The sequence below is a fragment of the Athene noctua genome, chromosome 2, assembly GCF_965140245.1.
Source record: "Athene noctua chromosome 2, bAthNoc1.hap1.1, whole genome shotgun sequence".
In the NCBI taxonomy this organism is placed as follows: Eukaryota; Metazoa; Chordata; class Aves; order Strigiformes; family Strigidae; genus Athene; species Athene noctua.
In genome coordinates this window covers 156,537,121-156,554,380 of record NC_134038.1, presented here as the reverse complement: position 1 = coordinate 156,554,380, position 17,260 = coordinate 156,537,121, and the positions used below count along the sequence as shown (strand labels likewise).

Sequence of the window (17,260 nt, the reverse complement as noted above, 5' to 3'; positions counted from 1 at the left end):
GAAGTCACAAACACCTTCTCGGTTTCAGCTATGCAATTTTGTTCATCTCTCTTCTGTTCAGTTTTATCTCATTTCCCAGCATCAAAGTGAAACAGAATAAGATGAAATAGAGTACAGGAAAAAAAAAAAAAACAGAAAAACACATTCCAAATACAGTCTGACTTTATTGAAACCATGTTTCCTTTCGGCAGTCCTGCTGCACCTTGACATTGCAAATACTTATGTTTTTCGATTTGTTTCAATTGGAACTTTATTGCTTTGCTACTTCCTTATGTGTAAGGACAATCTTACAAAACAAGCCATCAGTGCTGACAGGTTTCTTTCTAAATTCAATTATCAATTCGCTTGCACATCGAGGATTCAAAGGAAGGTAATGCATGTCACAGGCTTCTAATTCAAAGGCATCTTTACAATCCCTTTTTATTTCAGGCAAAAAACCTAACAGATGAAACAAACCTGCCACTATTCACGTAAACAGACAAGACCTCATTTGTTTAAAAATTAGTTACAGATTCTGACAGCACCACTTGCTGAGTAACATTTGATTTTAAGCATTGGGGGTAATAAACTCCAAGGTTAAAGAAGTCATGGAACACAATTATTTTTGATCTTGTTACCATTTCACCCTTCTCAAAATATTTATTCCTTTAAAATTTTGTAATAATGCAAAAATGGCCAAAAAGTATCAAATCAAAGATGCCGTATGCAGTGGCCTGTAGCATAGTAACTACAGCTAAATCCAGGAAGGAACTAGAACAAAGAAAACTAAGGTTAAAGAAAACATCTACTCCTTTACAGAACTTGCATTTTGAGTTGAATGGCCTCTGAAATACTTCAGGAATTTGAAAAGTTCTACTCTACCCAGCTTCTAAGCTTGATTCTAACTTTAGCTTATTTTTTATGAGCAGTGGAAGACAAACTTCTCCAAATACAGAGGCATTATATTCTCATAATCAAAATCAAAGAAAAGCAAGGCCGTAATTCAAGCACCCTCATAAAACTAATTCAGGAAAAAAATAGGAGGCGTCCTACTCTGAAGTATTTTCAGCCTTTATACTGTTAGCTAAGAAAAAAAAAAAAAGGCTGGATTTTTAGAAATAGTTAAGGTATATACTTCAGAAGAGGCTAGGGTATTTTTCAGAACTCAGGCAGAGATATCTACAGCAAACCACTAACTGCTTGCAAATAATGTTTGCTAACTGCATCCTAAGACACTCCAGGGACTTGTAGTCAGACAAGCTGAGCAACCAGTTGCTCAGTAACATGAAGATGATACAGCTCAGGTGTCTAATCACAGCAATAATTAGTAATAAAAGTAAGAATTTGGTCACTGGCTTTTCAAATAAGCTTGGTCAAGCCTGAAGAGTGACCTTTAGTGACTTGTTTCCTTTCAGATGAACATCAAAAGGACAGGTTTTCCCTTTAGAAGCTGTCCTGTTTCAGGCTCAGTATTACTTTTAAATGAGATTCAGTAAGTTTTCATATTCTTCAGGCTACAAGTTAGACCTCATCCTTCCTGCCAAACAGGCAAAACAAGTGCCGCTTGCACTCAAGAATCACTTCATACATTGATAATCTTGACAGAGTGGAAGACTGGCCACAGGGATCCTGCCTGAGTCCTCAGCCAGATATGAAACCAGTCATATTCACTCACTCTGCATGTATGTATCTCATGATTTATTGCCAATAAATGTTCTATATATGCTGTAATAGGAAGTAATAAAGTTGAACTACTACATGATGAACCCACTCAACTATTTCAGACATTATATGAATTTCATCAGTAATGGAGAATTAGAGCACAAGATCAGAAACAAGCCAATTTGCTGAGAAGAAAAGTGATTCTGCCTAACCCTGTAAATCCGTATACTCCTCTGCTCCAACCCAACAGGTCAGCTTAAAGCTCTACTACAGGCAGCTTATCATAATGCTAACTTTGACTTTGTACGGAAATAGAAGTGCTCATGTCATATAGCTACAGCTGAGAATTTGTAGCACTGAAAGGTTTCACTGCCCAAGCAATTCCTGCACAGCTGACTAGCTCTCAGATTTAGAAGCTCTGCATGCCATTTTGTCCCCAGTCTTAATATCACTCAAAGTATAATTATTCCTTAACATCTAAACTCTATTAATATTCAAACAGTGAAGCCTTCTTTTCACAGCACATCTGCCATCCTACTTTCCTCACAGTACAATGAAGCTTACATAGAAAAGCACTACTACCAGTTAGGATTCGGATTCCTTTGTCCGGCTGCTGAAATGACTCAGGAGCAACTTATTCTTTTGGGTTTAAAAATATTATGTTGTTTTACTGCAGTCCTCCGTATTACGTTAACTTGGGTGAAACAACAGCATTTCGAGAAACTACACAACAATGCAATTTGAAAACACAGGTCCCAAGCCATAATTAGCGTTTTGTAGTTGCTTTCAACAATGCTGATTTCTGACAGCCCTGTTTATACTCTTTCTTACATATTTGCTTTTGCTGAAGCAGTTTTTTTTACTTCACTTGGAGCAAATCCTGTGTTGTGGAACTCTGTCTTGATCATGAAAATTCAAGAGATACTGACCGGTTCAGCTTCAATGTTTAAGATGAACTGCAAAAAGAGGCAAAAGCAAAGACATTTTTTTAAATGGTAGATGACAATGATGAAGTGCAAGGCAGTACTGAACAGGATTTTGCATCTTTGTTTCACAAAGGTGCCTCATTTAGTCTCCATACTAAATATTACAGTTTGCACAATTATCAAAAGTTTGATACCAAACTGTAATTGTGGCCATTGTACTGAAGAAATTTACTGCACTCAAAGCTAGAAATACTTCAGATTGCAGCGAATAAATCTGTATGATCTGATATTACTAGAATGGAAGAGAAACTGTTTTCAAGTACTGAACGATTCCAGTCCTGTGCCTAAACTACGTCAAGGCCAGCACATATTTTAAAATGAACTTACTTGAGTTACAGATTTATTTATTAGGATCTTGCAGAGGGAAAAACAACTTCAGTGAGAGCTAAAAAAATCTCAAACATCTGCTTTCTGGTTCAAGTTGCAGTGATAATCATAATGATAACATGGTGCTTCTATGGGTAAAGTATTATTTAAACTCATATTCTTTCCTTTAGAATTGAGAGTAAATTACTGAGATGACAAGAAATTCATAACATGATACACTCAATTCAAGAATTCCCATGTTTCTTCCCCACAAACACATAATGCATTTTTTACTTCGTATTTTTCCATTACTAGATTTTAACATCTTTACATTGGATGACAATAATTACTTGATTTTAAGACAAGTTCAAAGAGTGGGACAGTATAATATCCCTCAACATAAGCTGAAAATTTACAGTGTCTGGCCATGTACTCAGTAACAACAGCCTCCTCATCAAGTGAGGGACATTTTTACTAAAGTACTTCTTTGAATGTTAACTTTCAAATGTTTCTTCATTCCAGCAGTACTTGGGCTTCACTCTTGATTACCTGAGTTTAGAAACTTAGAACATAAAGAGAATTTTGAACTGCCTTCCAAGTTCACTTTGCTTGGTAAATAGGTATTTGACATTTTCTTACTGTCTTTTTACATATTTCTGCACTAATATTCTAAATAAAAAGAAGGCCAGAAAGAAGTGTGTGAGTTTGGTTTAATTATCTGAAGCACTGCCGTGCATTGTTTAGTTGAGGGTTCAGCTTCAGCTGTATCTGCTGTAGATGCTATATTAAACTTCAGTTTAACAGACATAAGAGCAGAAATGTAACCTCCATCAGAAACATGAGAACAATTTCCATTTTTTTCTTTTTTATTTAACCACATAAGTACATGTCAACAGTTGGCATAAACTTCATAAAAATACAGTACCTTTTTGTGCTGTAACACTAGTCACAATGTTTATATAAAGATTTTTTCCTGCTTCCTTGAATTCAATTGACATTTTAAAAAGTGACTTCCCAAAAGCCCTTTTTGTGATAGTTTCCTTATAGAAATTTTTCCAAAATCTATTCTGTAAAAGTTAAAAAGCTAATGCATTTTCAGCCATTCTCCCTCACCCTCTCAATAATACAGATTTTAAAAAAATAAGAAGTCTTACAATACTGATCAGTTGTTACACTACTACTTTATCATAGGCTCCCATGTAACTGATACTGTTATAGGTGTGATGGATGCTATCCCTAGAGCATCTAATATTGCTAGATGCCATCAGGGCTAAAAAGACCAGTCATATCAATAGACTGATGTCTGAACAACAACAACAAAAAAACAATAAAAAACAAGCCAAAACAAAACAGAAACATGAATGATACACAGAGAAACATTAGACTTTAGAAGTCTTATACTGTAGAATCACAATTACTGTGATGTTTCCCTATGGCAATAAACATACAAAAATTTTATTAAGTCAGTTAAATGACTAACGGGTGTCCTTGCACTGGGTATCTTGGAAAGTGAATTCTCTAAATTCTTTATTACCTATAATATTGCTGTGACACCAAGATGACAGAAAAACTGCAGAACCAGTCTAATATTGTTGGAGCAATTATACCCACACAACTGACTATACCCATATCACAATTTGGTTAAATTTCATGTTTCTTTAATGCTGATGATTAAAATCCAGGCAGGATCTAGTACACGGGGAAAGAAAATAGGGGATAAATTTTGAAAGAAATTTCTTATCAAGTTAGGCGCTGAAGGTCTAGTTAAGGCAGTGAAGGATTTATTTTAGTATCTTTCTAAGGCTATGACAGATTTTTCCTGAATAAAGCATATTCCCTTAAAAATTTAATGTATATTATGCCAGCTTGTTCTGAATGCGTAAGAATGCTAAAAATCCTTGGACACTGAGAAGCTAAACTATTGCTCACTGCAAATATTACCCTTATTAGTCATCTTTTTTAATATCAGTAAGATCCCAAGAACATGCACCTAAATAATGAAGTTTCAAGTCTGCCTATAAACTTTTCCATTTCAAAAGCAAGCTTAAAAGCATGTGTTACATCCAAAATGAAGAATGTTCTTAGTCCTCTCAAAGAAAAAATTTATTTCTCTCAGACATGACTAGTGAAACTACATGACTTTTAAGAGAATTTCTATTACCACCTTGTCCAGAAGGGAGATGGGTAATGACAGTGACATGAGAAATGTGATGCCAGATGCTATAGCACCATTCCTTTGTTCCTAGCTGCTAGCACCAAAGCTTTAAACAAACTTCCTTTGCTAAGACATTCTGACAGTCCCATTTCACAATATCGTTGGTTTTGAGAATGGAGTTACCTTCCATAGCTACTTTTAACTCTTTTTGGATCAGTGTTAAATAAAATGTGCAAACATATAATCATTTGCATAGCAAATCTCAAGGGACTGACCCTGAAATAGAAATCCAAACTGTTAGGTTTAAGATATTTCTATAATCAGAATTCACTTAAAATGGTAAAAAATAAAATACACATTTTTCCATTTTAAGTCTAGTAGAAAAGGTATTTCTGATTTAGAATTCTTATAGTTACTAGTTTAAAAAGTTGAAATATTCATGGTTCTTTGCATTGAAATGTTACTCCTTTGGAATCTTCAAGACTCTGTAATTGCTGTTTTCAAATACTGTGATGAAATATGGCCTGGAATCCTTGCTCATAAGGGTACACAAAGGAATTTTGCCACTATTAGCAGGATCTTCGACATCCCAAATTTCAGGCATACTGCAACCAGGCCTAGAAAACATGAATACAAAAAGAGAAATGAAGAAATTCCATCAAAAACCCATACAGTTGTTGAACTCAGTTTTATAATCCCTCTTTATGAACAGTTGATTGTGCCACCTGTATTTTTTTACGTTTGTCTTTATTCTAGAAATTCTTATCAGATTACAAAAATCAATAAATAAAAAAGTAGTAATTTGAGAAAGTGTGGAGAATATGTAAAATTTGTCTGCTTTCGTGGTTACATAATTAATAAGAATTAATTTGGAGAAGGAAGCATATAAACCAACTCAAATTATACAATATACAGTACCACAGATGCTTAAAAGTGCCTATAAAATGGTGGGTGATGTTCACACTCCTAACATTTTTAAAGAAAACTCAGGAAATAAAACACCTTTTAAAAAAAAGCAGTAACTCCTTGCTTTTTTATTAAGCCAATTCCCTGTATAGTTAACTTTTAAAAGTGAGAATTGCTGAGAACTCCCTAATTTTGTCAAAGATAATTGCAAAGCAACAGAACAGATTTAATTTTATTCTAAATGCAAAGTAAATAAAATAAAAAATCCAAACTGATTGTGTCTAAAGGCCAAAAAGATAAACTGGTGGGGAGAGGTGTGGAAGGAAGATGGGGAAGCACAGCCTTTTCTTAAGGACAGTTTAAATGTGACAGAATTTTCAGTGACCAGCAATGGTGATATTTTGGTGTTCAAACTATCTTTTACTCCACATCTTTTATTCGTCCTAGGCTTTTATTATACACACACATCTGTTCTTGCTATCACAGAATAATGGCTTGTTTCCTTTGTGAATCTCTTCTGTATTTTACAGTGAAGTTTAAAAATACATACAACACAGCTTTTCAGGGGCACTCAAAGATCACAAGGTTGCTAATGTGGGTTAAGTTAATTAAACTCACTAATATCTGGAGACGCTGGCCAAAAATGTATTTTGGACGCTTAATAAAACACAGATCAACGCTTCAAAACTACTACTTGATATGAATCTTAGACTACATATTTGAGTGGCATATCATTCTTGTGAGAAAGAGAGATTACTCACTTTTTTCTGCTTACACACAATGACTCTTCCAGAATGTAGTAATTCACTCCTAGTTTTACCAATTCTCGTTTTACTTCTTTTGCAGGTTTTCGACTGTACATGGAATACACTACTTTAGTTCTGGCCCTTCAAAAAGAGAAATATAAAAGTTAGCTAGCAACATAGCGTGAAAATGTAAGCTTTAACTTTAGATTGGACAGATTTAGATTTAACTTTAGATTGCTTTTTATTTCACAAGACAACTAGGCTAAAACAAAGTTTAAATTAATAGTGCCATTTGCTTTAATGTGATTATTTCTTCACAAATACAATGTTCAAAGAACAATGCCCTTTGATTTTTCTGTAGCAGCAGACAACTTTGTAACAAGATCCATGGTTACTGTGAACAGAAAATGTAAAGATGTAAAAGCAGTGCATTCACCGTGTAATGTTCAAGGCTAGAAACGACCTTGCTTGGATTGGAGGTGATCAGAAAAAATAATTTGCCCAATCTCTCTGCAAAAGGTCACACTCATTGCCCTTGTTTGGACTTTTTTAAAATGCAGCATGCAAGACCTGATGTCTGCCCATGCTGAATTAAGCAAAATCATTACTTGTAAACCATTTATATTGGTTTCTGTTTATATTATCCAGAAATATCCTCCTTTGATTGTGCAAAGCATGATGTTGTTAACTCCTGTTCATTTTCTAATACTGTATCATCTCTAGCTTATTTTCCCAAAACATGCCCTGTCCTATATTTCTGTAGTTAGAATAGAATAGGATATTTTAGTTGGAAGGGGTCTACAGTGATCATCTAGTCCAACTGCTTGACCAGTTCAGGGCTGACCAAAAGTTAAAGCCAGATAATGCCAGACACAGAACTATGAATATAAGGCATGCAAAACGATTCACCTCCTTTTCTCCTTCATCCCTATCTTGTTGTTTTCCTGTTGTGTTTGTTTTTAACCTATTTTACCAAATTACCAAAAAAATGATGCTACACTATTAAAATTAAAAAAATAAATTCATGACCTTTTCAGATAAAGCAATTTCAAATCAGAAAAATATTATTTTGAAAAAATAAAAGTACAAACCTCAGTAATTCTATTACAAAATTTCAGTTTCAGCTTGTCTTAATATTTCAATAATTAGATATATTATCATGGAAAAAAACCAAAAGACAACCAATCCCAGAAAGCTAATAGAAATAACTAAACTGGCTATCTTGAGAAAAAAATCTGTCTACAATGTCAGGAATAACTAGAATGAAGAAAAGATATAATAGCATATGTTAATTACAGTTCCATAATCATATTCTGATTTTTTGTAGCCGTATCTATTCTACAGTATATCCTTTCTGATGAATACAAATCCTGAAGAAATAATACATGTGTTTTCAATCAGACTAAAACAACAAATCAAGTTCTGTGGGCTTTTAGCAAATTTTACAATATAATGTCATCCCATCCCTACTGTATATTACCAACATTAAGAGAATTAATAGAAAATAAAAACAAATCCTCAACTTTGAAATTTACCTTAATCCTGCATCTTCATAGTGTGGATGATTTACAATAGGACGAAGTGTAGACAATTTAACACTTGCCATTGTAGGCATTGCTCCTGCAAAAACTGCATCTGAAATAAAGAATGAAAGGCATGTTTGAAATGAAGAATCAAGCAGTAAAAGCAGAGAAGCAATCTTCAAATATCTAAACAGTAATCCTGCAGAAAAACTAAAAGTGGGTAAGGTACTCTTTTCGAAAAGGCCTTAACACGGCACCAACAGGAGATACACAAAATCACTTTTTTTTAAAAAAAACCCCAAACCTTGAACTCAATATAAACCATTAGATAACTAGACATCTAAGAATGGATATTTAATACATCTTATTTTTCTTGAATGAGTAGAACTGCAAATACATTATGACAACATGTTTTTATTGTTACTTCTTACACCATTGCTAACAGAGCAATAAAATCTCAGTCCACTTTGGCTTGAAAGTATTTTTCTGCCAAAAAGGTAACTGATTTTCAGATAGTTTTCTAACACTTTTACTCATTTTAGTAAAAGGACGGGGGCAACCACAACACACACACACTTTGAATTCTCTTCTAGCAAAAGGACCACTGTCATTTAAGTAAAACTCATTTTAATTGGACCTTGCAAACCCACTTTTGTTGTAGAAATACTACACCAGTGGCTAGAACCTCCAGACTGGTACTCTGGAGTCTAACAAAGCAAGCTTTCAGTGTATTTTCCATTTGGGATAGCTTCTATATGGACAAGTATATGTAATTAAATCATGGCTTTAGGATAGTCCCAAGGCAAAGCCACAGATGGCAGCAACACCTCTGCACTCATTCATACCAAGTTCTATAGTTACATCTCACAGTAAATGGGGAACTTCATACATTATTAAATAGTTTACCTTGTCTGGTATTGACTTTTATCCACTCTAAAAGTTCCTCCTGTGGCAAATTGCTAAATTCTCCCATGATATTCCATTGAGTTTGAAGGTTTGCTGATCCCTCTATTGCCATCAATGCTAAAATAGCAAAGACCAATGTTTTGGGCTGGATTTTACAGAAGAGCCATCCAAACAACTGAAATGCAAGAATTGATTAATTTCTAGACAACAATTCTGTAATGTTGTATGCAGCACAATTCATTTTTATTTCTCTAAAAGGAATCGTAACATATACTACAATATGAAACATCTCTGCTATTGCTACACTAAACTTCAGTGAGATCTCATAAGAAGTATTCATGCTTACCAAATGTAGGGCATTATATTTGTAATTCAACAACAACAACAAAAGACAATGCAGCTTTTAAAGTTGTAGTGCAAATGTCAAATTCTGCAAGTAAAGATGATTCAATAATGCTAACTTCACTTTTACAGTATTTTATCTCCTATTTACATCAAGAGTTCCTAGCTATAGTATATGGCTTAGAGATTATACTGCAAACTTCTGAAAAGCTGACTTTGAGGATATAAGCTTGATGTCACTTTATATCCTACTCTTCCCTTTCTTGAAATGAAAGAGATGGCCCTTGCATTTTTTCCTAAAGATAGCTTGCTGGAGGCTCTAAGCAAATACTCATAAATATGTGAAATGGGTAGTTAAGAAAGAAGTACCAAATTCGCTATGTTGATGTTTAGTTTGAACAAGAACACTTTATCTCATCTGTATCTGACCTATACCTTAAATAAGACAAAGTATGAATTACTTTATTTTTTTTAATCTATTGCTAATTAAAAATAAGGCTTCACATTTCAAAAATATCAACCTGCACTAAATAAATACTTTTAATTCAGAGTGTCTTTACTCATTTTTTTAAATTAAAGCATAAAACAATAAAATAAAATTTCACAGTAAAACCTCCTGCTAGGCTGACTACACCAGTTAGGCAGCGTATTTTATCTTTGCTATAAATTAGCCTTAAATTACTTTCGATTATTAAAACTTTCAAGCTACCTCTCCAAAAATACAGTGTACTCAACTCATCCTCTAAGACTTGCTAAATGCTCTACCAAGAACAGCAATACTATCCAGGGAAACTTAATATACCGAATATGCCTGACCACTGTGTAGGTCCAGAAGGATGAAAGGAAATGAATTCTACACTGCTCTAGATGAGCAAACCTCTTTTTTCTTTTTTTGCCAATGGTTGCAAAAATCTCACTTCAAGAACATGTTAGAACATTGGAATTCTTTACGGAGTTCCACGGCTTTTAAAATCAAAGGAAATCACTTTCCTATAATGTTTTTATAAACCATCATTAATGTCCAAAGTATCTATATTTACTAGTATTTTGTTTACATAAAGAGCCTAGAATAGTCAAACATATATATGCAATGCAAAAGAAGCATTTCTTTTACGGGATACTGTTCCTCATGTGGTTTTTATATTGATTCAAGGCATCTCAGTTGTTTTTGTCAAATTAATATGTTAAGTCTTTCTCCAGCTATTCTTTGCTTTCACAATTTTCACTCAGGATAGCATAATTCATCCTGACAGAGGAAATGCGCAGATGTGAACAGTTATCAGTTTTATTGTCCATCAGGTGCCACAAGCTGCAACACTTAGGCAATGGAAAGTACACAGATTCATGCAGTGAGCTGAAAGAACAAAAAAAAGGACTTTTCTTATCCCTTTGCTTGCTTAAGTCAGAGCAGTCTTAGAAGTGGTCTGACTGATAGTGGCTCAACAGCCACATGGGCCAGTGTTTCTCTCTCATGCTGAAGATAGTCATGTTTTACCTGGAAGATTACTAGCTGCTCCCTATTAAAGAAGGCGTATATCAGTCAGACCACAAAAAAATCTGGCTTGACTTTTACAGGTATCAAGCAACACAAACCTTAGGAACATACTGATCAGGTAACAGAACCTTCACTGATAACAGGGCAGAAGAATTGATTTTTTTTTTTACTTACATTGTTCACCTAAAAGTTGGGTACTCTTGAACACAGGTCTGTACTTCTCTTAAAGCCCAAGCCAGGGATAGGATAATCACAGGCCTTATTATATGGAGGGAAAAAAATTGGACCTGAGCCATCTGGTCCAAAAGGGGCCGCTCCCACAACAGGTTATCATCTGCAATTGCAGCTTCCTGAGAAACTTACTCTCACTCTACAGCCATAGGAAACAGCAGAACAACCAAAGAGCCAAAGTGCAGTTGGAAGCAAAGAGAATATTGATAAAATATTCTGAACCTGTCCTTCTTCCAGTATTTACACAATGAAAACATGTGGCATCCTCTAAGATCACCTAAAGCACCAGTTTCCATTAACTGGCCTGATGGTATTACTTGCAGTACTAAAATAAAAAACACAAGCCAGGATGAATTACTATAGTACCATTGCTCAGGTGTTTTAAAAAAAGAAATAAAGATCACCAGCGGAAAAATTTCACTAATTTGACACGTAGCAGCTAACTTACTACATGAAAAAAGCAAATGAGTCTACATATTCATAGAAGCCATTCCTAGCAGCTCATCTTTCAGTCATTACCAGTTGCAAGGTACTTTTTTCCTATCTTTCCAAAATTATTTCTCTCCGTACAGGAAAAAAAAAAAAAAAAAAAAAAGGCAGTTCAGATCTTTTTGGTTTTCAGTTCTCAGCAGGCTGAGAGGCCTTTTCCTATGGCACAAAATACAGAAAGACTTTTTAGTTCTAAAGTTCACCCTCTGGAAAATTCTACAAACATTTTTCAATAATAACAGGGTAGGAATGCCTATAAATTTTATTCTATGAAAATATAATTACAAGAATAATAATTAAGAACAAATTCATTTTGGGCAGAATTCATTTATATTGTAATTATTCTCTAGAAATTGTATATAAGAAGAAAATACTTTTTTTCTTTCTGCTTTTCTCATTTGTGAAAAGCAACTTCGTTATAAATTACTCAGAAACACCTCATGAAAGTTCATTTAAAAAAATTTAACCACAGTGTAACTGCTATTACTTAAACAGCCAGACCACCTAAGAGGACACCAATATTTCAACAACAACTAACTAAAAGCTGGGAAGTAACGTAACACCTGTGAACCTTACAGAATAGCGAAAGTGTAGAGGAAATTACATGTTTCTTAAGTCTCAATACTCAGTTACAAGGTGGACAGTTACTTTTTAAATAGTTTTGGACACTTTTTTAGCATTTTAAATGTTCATTGTACAGATTCATTTGATGTTGGCAAACACTCAACAAATTCTACCTATGCCAACAAAGAAAACAGGCATCAAGAAAGTGATGAGCACAACATTTAAGCAGATTGATAACTGTGTAGCCTGTCCAGTATTAGGTTCCCTGAAAGAACATCCAAGGAAGCAATCCAGTTTTCTGGTAAACAATATTTGTTCAGCTGCCTTAGCAAGGGACAGCCTTCTCCTCTTTGCAGAATTCTGTCTCATTCACTCATCTTCCAGTTGTATGACACAGGCATCATATGTTCCAGACAGTAACAGCCTTCACCATACAACCCAAATTCACCTTTAGGACAGGCTTCAACCACAGATACTGTAGGTAAAACAGTGTCTATTGGACATTATAGTCTGTATAATACTGTATACACACAAGGCAGCCAGAGAAATCACAGAATCGTCTAGGTTGGAAAAGACCTTGAAGATCATCCAGTCCAACCATCAACCCAACATTAACAGTTCCCAACTACAACAGATCCCTAAGCGCTATGTTGACCCGACTCTTAAACTCCTCCAGGAATGGGGACTCCACCCCTGCCCTGGGCAGCCCATTCCAACGCCCAACAACCCCTTCTGCAAAGAAATGCTTCCTAAGAGCCAGTCTAACCCTGCCCTGGCGCAGCTTGAGGCCATTCCCTCTTGTCCTGTCACTTGTTACTTGATTCAAGAGACTCATCCCCAGCTCTCTGCACCCTCCTTTCAGGCAGCTGTAGAGGGCGATGAGGTCTCCCCTCAGCCTCCTCTTCTCCAGACTAAACACCCCCAGTTCCCTCAGCCGCTCCCCGTACGACCTGTGCTCCAGAGCCTGCACCAGCTCCGTTGCCCTTCTCTGGACACGCTCGAGTCATTCAATGTCCTTTTTGTAGTGAGGGGCCCAAAACTGAACCCAGTCATCGAGGTGCGGCCTCACCAGTGCCGAGTACAGGGTTGAGATCCCTTCCCTGTCCCTGCTGGCCACGCTATTGCTGACACAAGCCAGGATGCCATTGGCCTTCTTGGCCACTTGGGCACACTGCTGGCTCCTGTTCAGCGGGCTGTCAATCAACACCCCCAGGTCCCTCTCTGACTGGCAGCTCTCCAGCCACTCCTCCCCAAGCCTGTAGCGCTGCTGGGGGTTGTTGTGGCCCAGGGGCAGCCCCCGGCATTTGCCCTTATTGAAACTCCTCCAGTTGGCCTCAGCCCATGGCTCCAGCCTGTCCAGGTCTCTCTGCAGAGCCTCCCTACCCTCAAGCAGATCAACACTCCCACCCAACTGGGTGTCATCTGCAAACTGACTGAGGGTGCACTCGATCCCCTCGTCTAGATCATCAATAAAGATGTTAAACAGGAGTGGCCCCAACACCGAGCCCTGGGGGACACCACTCGTTACCACCAACTGGATTTAACTCCGTTCACCACAATTCTTTGGGCCCGGCCACCCAGACAGTTTTTTACCCAGCGAAGCGTGTGCCCATCTAAGCCTGAAGCAGCCAGTTTCACCAGGAGAATGCTATGGGAAATGGTGTCAAAGGCTTTACTAAAGGCAAGGTAAACAATATCCAGAGCCTCTCCCTCATCCAATAAGAGGGTCACCCTGTAATTTCTGGCACTCTAGATTTTGAGTACTGAACTTTCTAATGTTACTCTTGTATTCTTTCAATTTTCAAGAATGGCAAGCTTAACAACTCAGGTTTCTTATTAAAAATCCTAATTTTCTTCCCCAGCCATTGCTCGTTTCCCCACTCTGACAAATATTTTTCTCTTTTCCTTTTTCTGTATTATGTCCACAACAGTTCTTAGCACTGGATTCTTTCTCCCACTTATCCTCATGGTGGTATTCTCCATATAGACATTTTCACTAGTTCCCCATCTTACCTTCCCAACTTGTTTTCTTGTTAGTAAGCCCAGCCCACTATTTATCATAATCTTTCACTCTTTCAATGGAGGATATTTACTTTGTGTGATGTAAATAACACTTTTGACAAAATCACAGCATGGTTGAGGTCATAAGGGACCTCTGAAGGCCATCTGGTCCAGCCCCCTTTTTCAACCAGGGCCACCTGGCCAGTTGCCCAGGACTGTGTCCAGATGGATTTTGAGTATCATCAAGGAGATAGACTCCACCACTTCCCTGGGCAACCTGTGCCAGTGCTCGGTCACTCTCACAGCGAAAAAATGTTTCCTGATGTTCAGAGGGAATCTTCTGTGCTTCAGTGTGTGCACACTGCCTCTTGTTCTATCACTAGACACACTGAAAATAGCCTGGCTCCGTTACATCCTCCCTTCAGGTATTTATATACATTGATGAGATCCCCCTGACCCTTCTCTTCTCCAGACTGCAGTCCCAGCTCTCTGAGGATTTCCTCATAGCAGAGATGCTTCAATCTCTTAATCACCCTGATAGCCCTTTTTTGGACTCTCTCCAGTATGTCCATGCCTCTCTAGTACTGGGGAGCTCAGAACTGGTCCCAGCACTCCAGCTATGGCCTCACCAGTGCTGAATAGAGAAGGATCACCTCCTGCAACTTGCTGGCAACATCCCTCCTAACACAGCCTGGGACACCGTTGGCTTTTGCAGCAAGGGTACGTTGCTGGCTCATGTTTAACTTGCTATCCACTATTAATTCCAGGTCCTTTTCTGCAAAGCAGATTTCCAGCTGGGCAGCCCCCAGCACATACTGGTGCCTGCAGTTGCTCCTCCCCAGGTGCAGAACTTCAGTGCTTCCCTTTGTTGAACTGCATGAGGTTCCTGTCAGCACATTTCTCCAGCCTGCTGAGGTCCCTCTGGATGACAGCACACCCATCTGGTGTACCAGCCACTCCTCCCAGTTTCGCACCATCATCAACCATCAGCAAACTTGTTGAGGGTACACTCTGCCCCACCATCCAGACGATTAACAAAGACGTTGAACGGGACTGGACCCAGTATTGATCCTTGGGGTACTTCGCTATTACCCCTCAACCAGATTTTGTCCCACTGATCACCCCTCTCTGGGCCTGAGATTGAACTGACGTTCAGTCAGTTTTCAAACTACATCCCTGTCTGCTTCCTAGACAAAGGACTCAACTCTACTTTTGCTGCAACAGCAAAACTTCTAAAACAGCTATTTAGATACAGATTCAACCAAGTTCACTTCTCAAAAACACAGATACTGAAACACAGAAAACCAATTCTAAGATCTTTTATATCTGGAGAAAGTCTACTAACTTCTGTGTTATGGCTGATTTCAAGCTAGGAAAATTAAAATCTGAATTGGGCATATGACTTCTAAGGCTGTAGCATTTTCAACATACAAGACTTCAAACCTATACTTCTGGAAAGAATTAATACACAAAAATTGCAAGGCAATAAGCTCTGAAGAGTTGTGAAAAAACAGTGAAAACAAATTCAAACATTATTTGGATAGAACTAATAGTCAATAAAAAACTTGCAGTGTCATAGAGGTGTGTACTTACAGTAAAATCCAGAGTATGTCTCCCTATGCTCAAGATCAATACACAGCCTATTAACTCGTATAATAATGCAATTAGACAAGTTGCATAAAGCAAGACATTTACTTTATTTGGGGAGAGGGGAGAATGGAAATTGTGTAACCGTATTTTTCAGAAGGCAATATAATCTGGTTTATTTTTAACCAGTACACTCAGATTCAACAACTGCACACACAGAAATTTGCTTGAGGAACAAATATCTGGGTAATACTGTTAAGTACTGAGATAGCTACAGGACTAAAAAAGATCTTACCTGTTTTGAACACACCAAGGAAGCCATAACACATAGATGTGGTGTCAAAAAGAGTTTTAGTCTCATGATTAAAATTGCTAGGACACTGTATGCCAACAGCTGCAATGCATGGTATACGAGCTGCAAAGAAAAACCAAAAAACAAACCACACAGAAGCATAACATTTTCATACTTTTCATCTGTCTTAAAAATACAACTTCATTTTCAGTATAGCTTAAATAATGAGCTTGTCTGAAAGACTAGGTCAAACTAAAGATCCTCATATTTCACATAGTGATAAGGACATTGTTATCTTTTTTCTAAAGTTTACGTAGTATGCTAAGGTATGAAAAAACAGGAAGGATAAACAACAAAACCAAAAGGAGCTGCAGAAATGGCTAGTTACACAAAAGATCCTGAAACATAAACAGGCAATAACATATGTAAAATTTCTTGTATAACCTCTTTATAGATGTAAAGTGTTCTTGCTCTTTAATACCTAAAATACCTAAGTATGGAATGAAAGAAAAAGATAAAATCATCCTTGGTACTCATACAACCACAGACAGCTTGCTTTAGTATTCTCAGAAAAAGTTCAAAAGCATCAGATATCACACACCACTCCTAAGACTGAACCTGTGTTACTTGCAGAAGTGCTGCAGTAAATCACAGAGGCATTTTTGCAATCGGTGCTTTTATCTAACTCGTTGATTACCATATTTCTAACGGCATGAAATTTCTCTCATAGCACAAAGCACAAAAACTTCTGTTAAGAAAGTTTTGCACCATCTCCGTTTACTTAACTGCAAATAAAGAAACCACGTAAGAAATCTGTCTTTCAATTATATTTCATAGAATCATAGAACAGTTTGTGTTGGAAGGGATCTTTAAAGGTCCCCTAGTCCAACGCCCTCCTGCAATGAGCAGGGACATCTCCAACCTAGATCAGGTTGCTCAGAGCCCCATCCAACCTGGCCTTGGATGTTTTCAGGGATGGGGCATCCACCACCTCTCTGGGCACCTGTTGCAGTGTTTCACCACCCTCATTGTAAAAGTTTTCTTCCATATAGCTAGTCCAAATCTACCCTATTTTAGTTTAAAACCATTA

The 17,260-nt window shown here is 37.0% G+C and overlaps 1 protein-coding gene across 1 annotated transcript in view; it reads right to left on the bottom strand.

Annotated features, from left to right (window-relative positions):
• Positions 1-3,781: 3,781 nt before the first annotated feature.
• DPY19L1 (dpy-19 like C-mannosyltransferase 1) overlaps positions 3,782-17,260 on the bottom strand; it is a 51,825-nt gene continuing 38,346 nt past the window's right edge. Inside the window, exons 19-23 of the mRNA XM_074900812.1 lie at positions 16,174-16,293; positions 9,170-9,344; positions 8,276-8,375; positions 6,756-6,881; positions 3,782-5,705 (exon numbers count right to left, since the gene is read on the bottom strand). Coding sequence (XP_074756913.1) covers positions 5,549-5,705; positions 6,756-6,881; positions 8,276-8,375; positions 9,170-9,344; positions 16,174-16,293 — 678 coding nt within the window. The 3' untranslated portion in view covers positions 3,782-5,548. The remainder of the gene's footprint in view (positions 5,706-6,755; positions 6,882-8,275; positions 8,376-9,169; positions 9,345-16,173; positions 16,294-17,260) is intronic.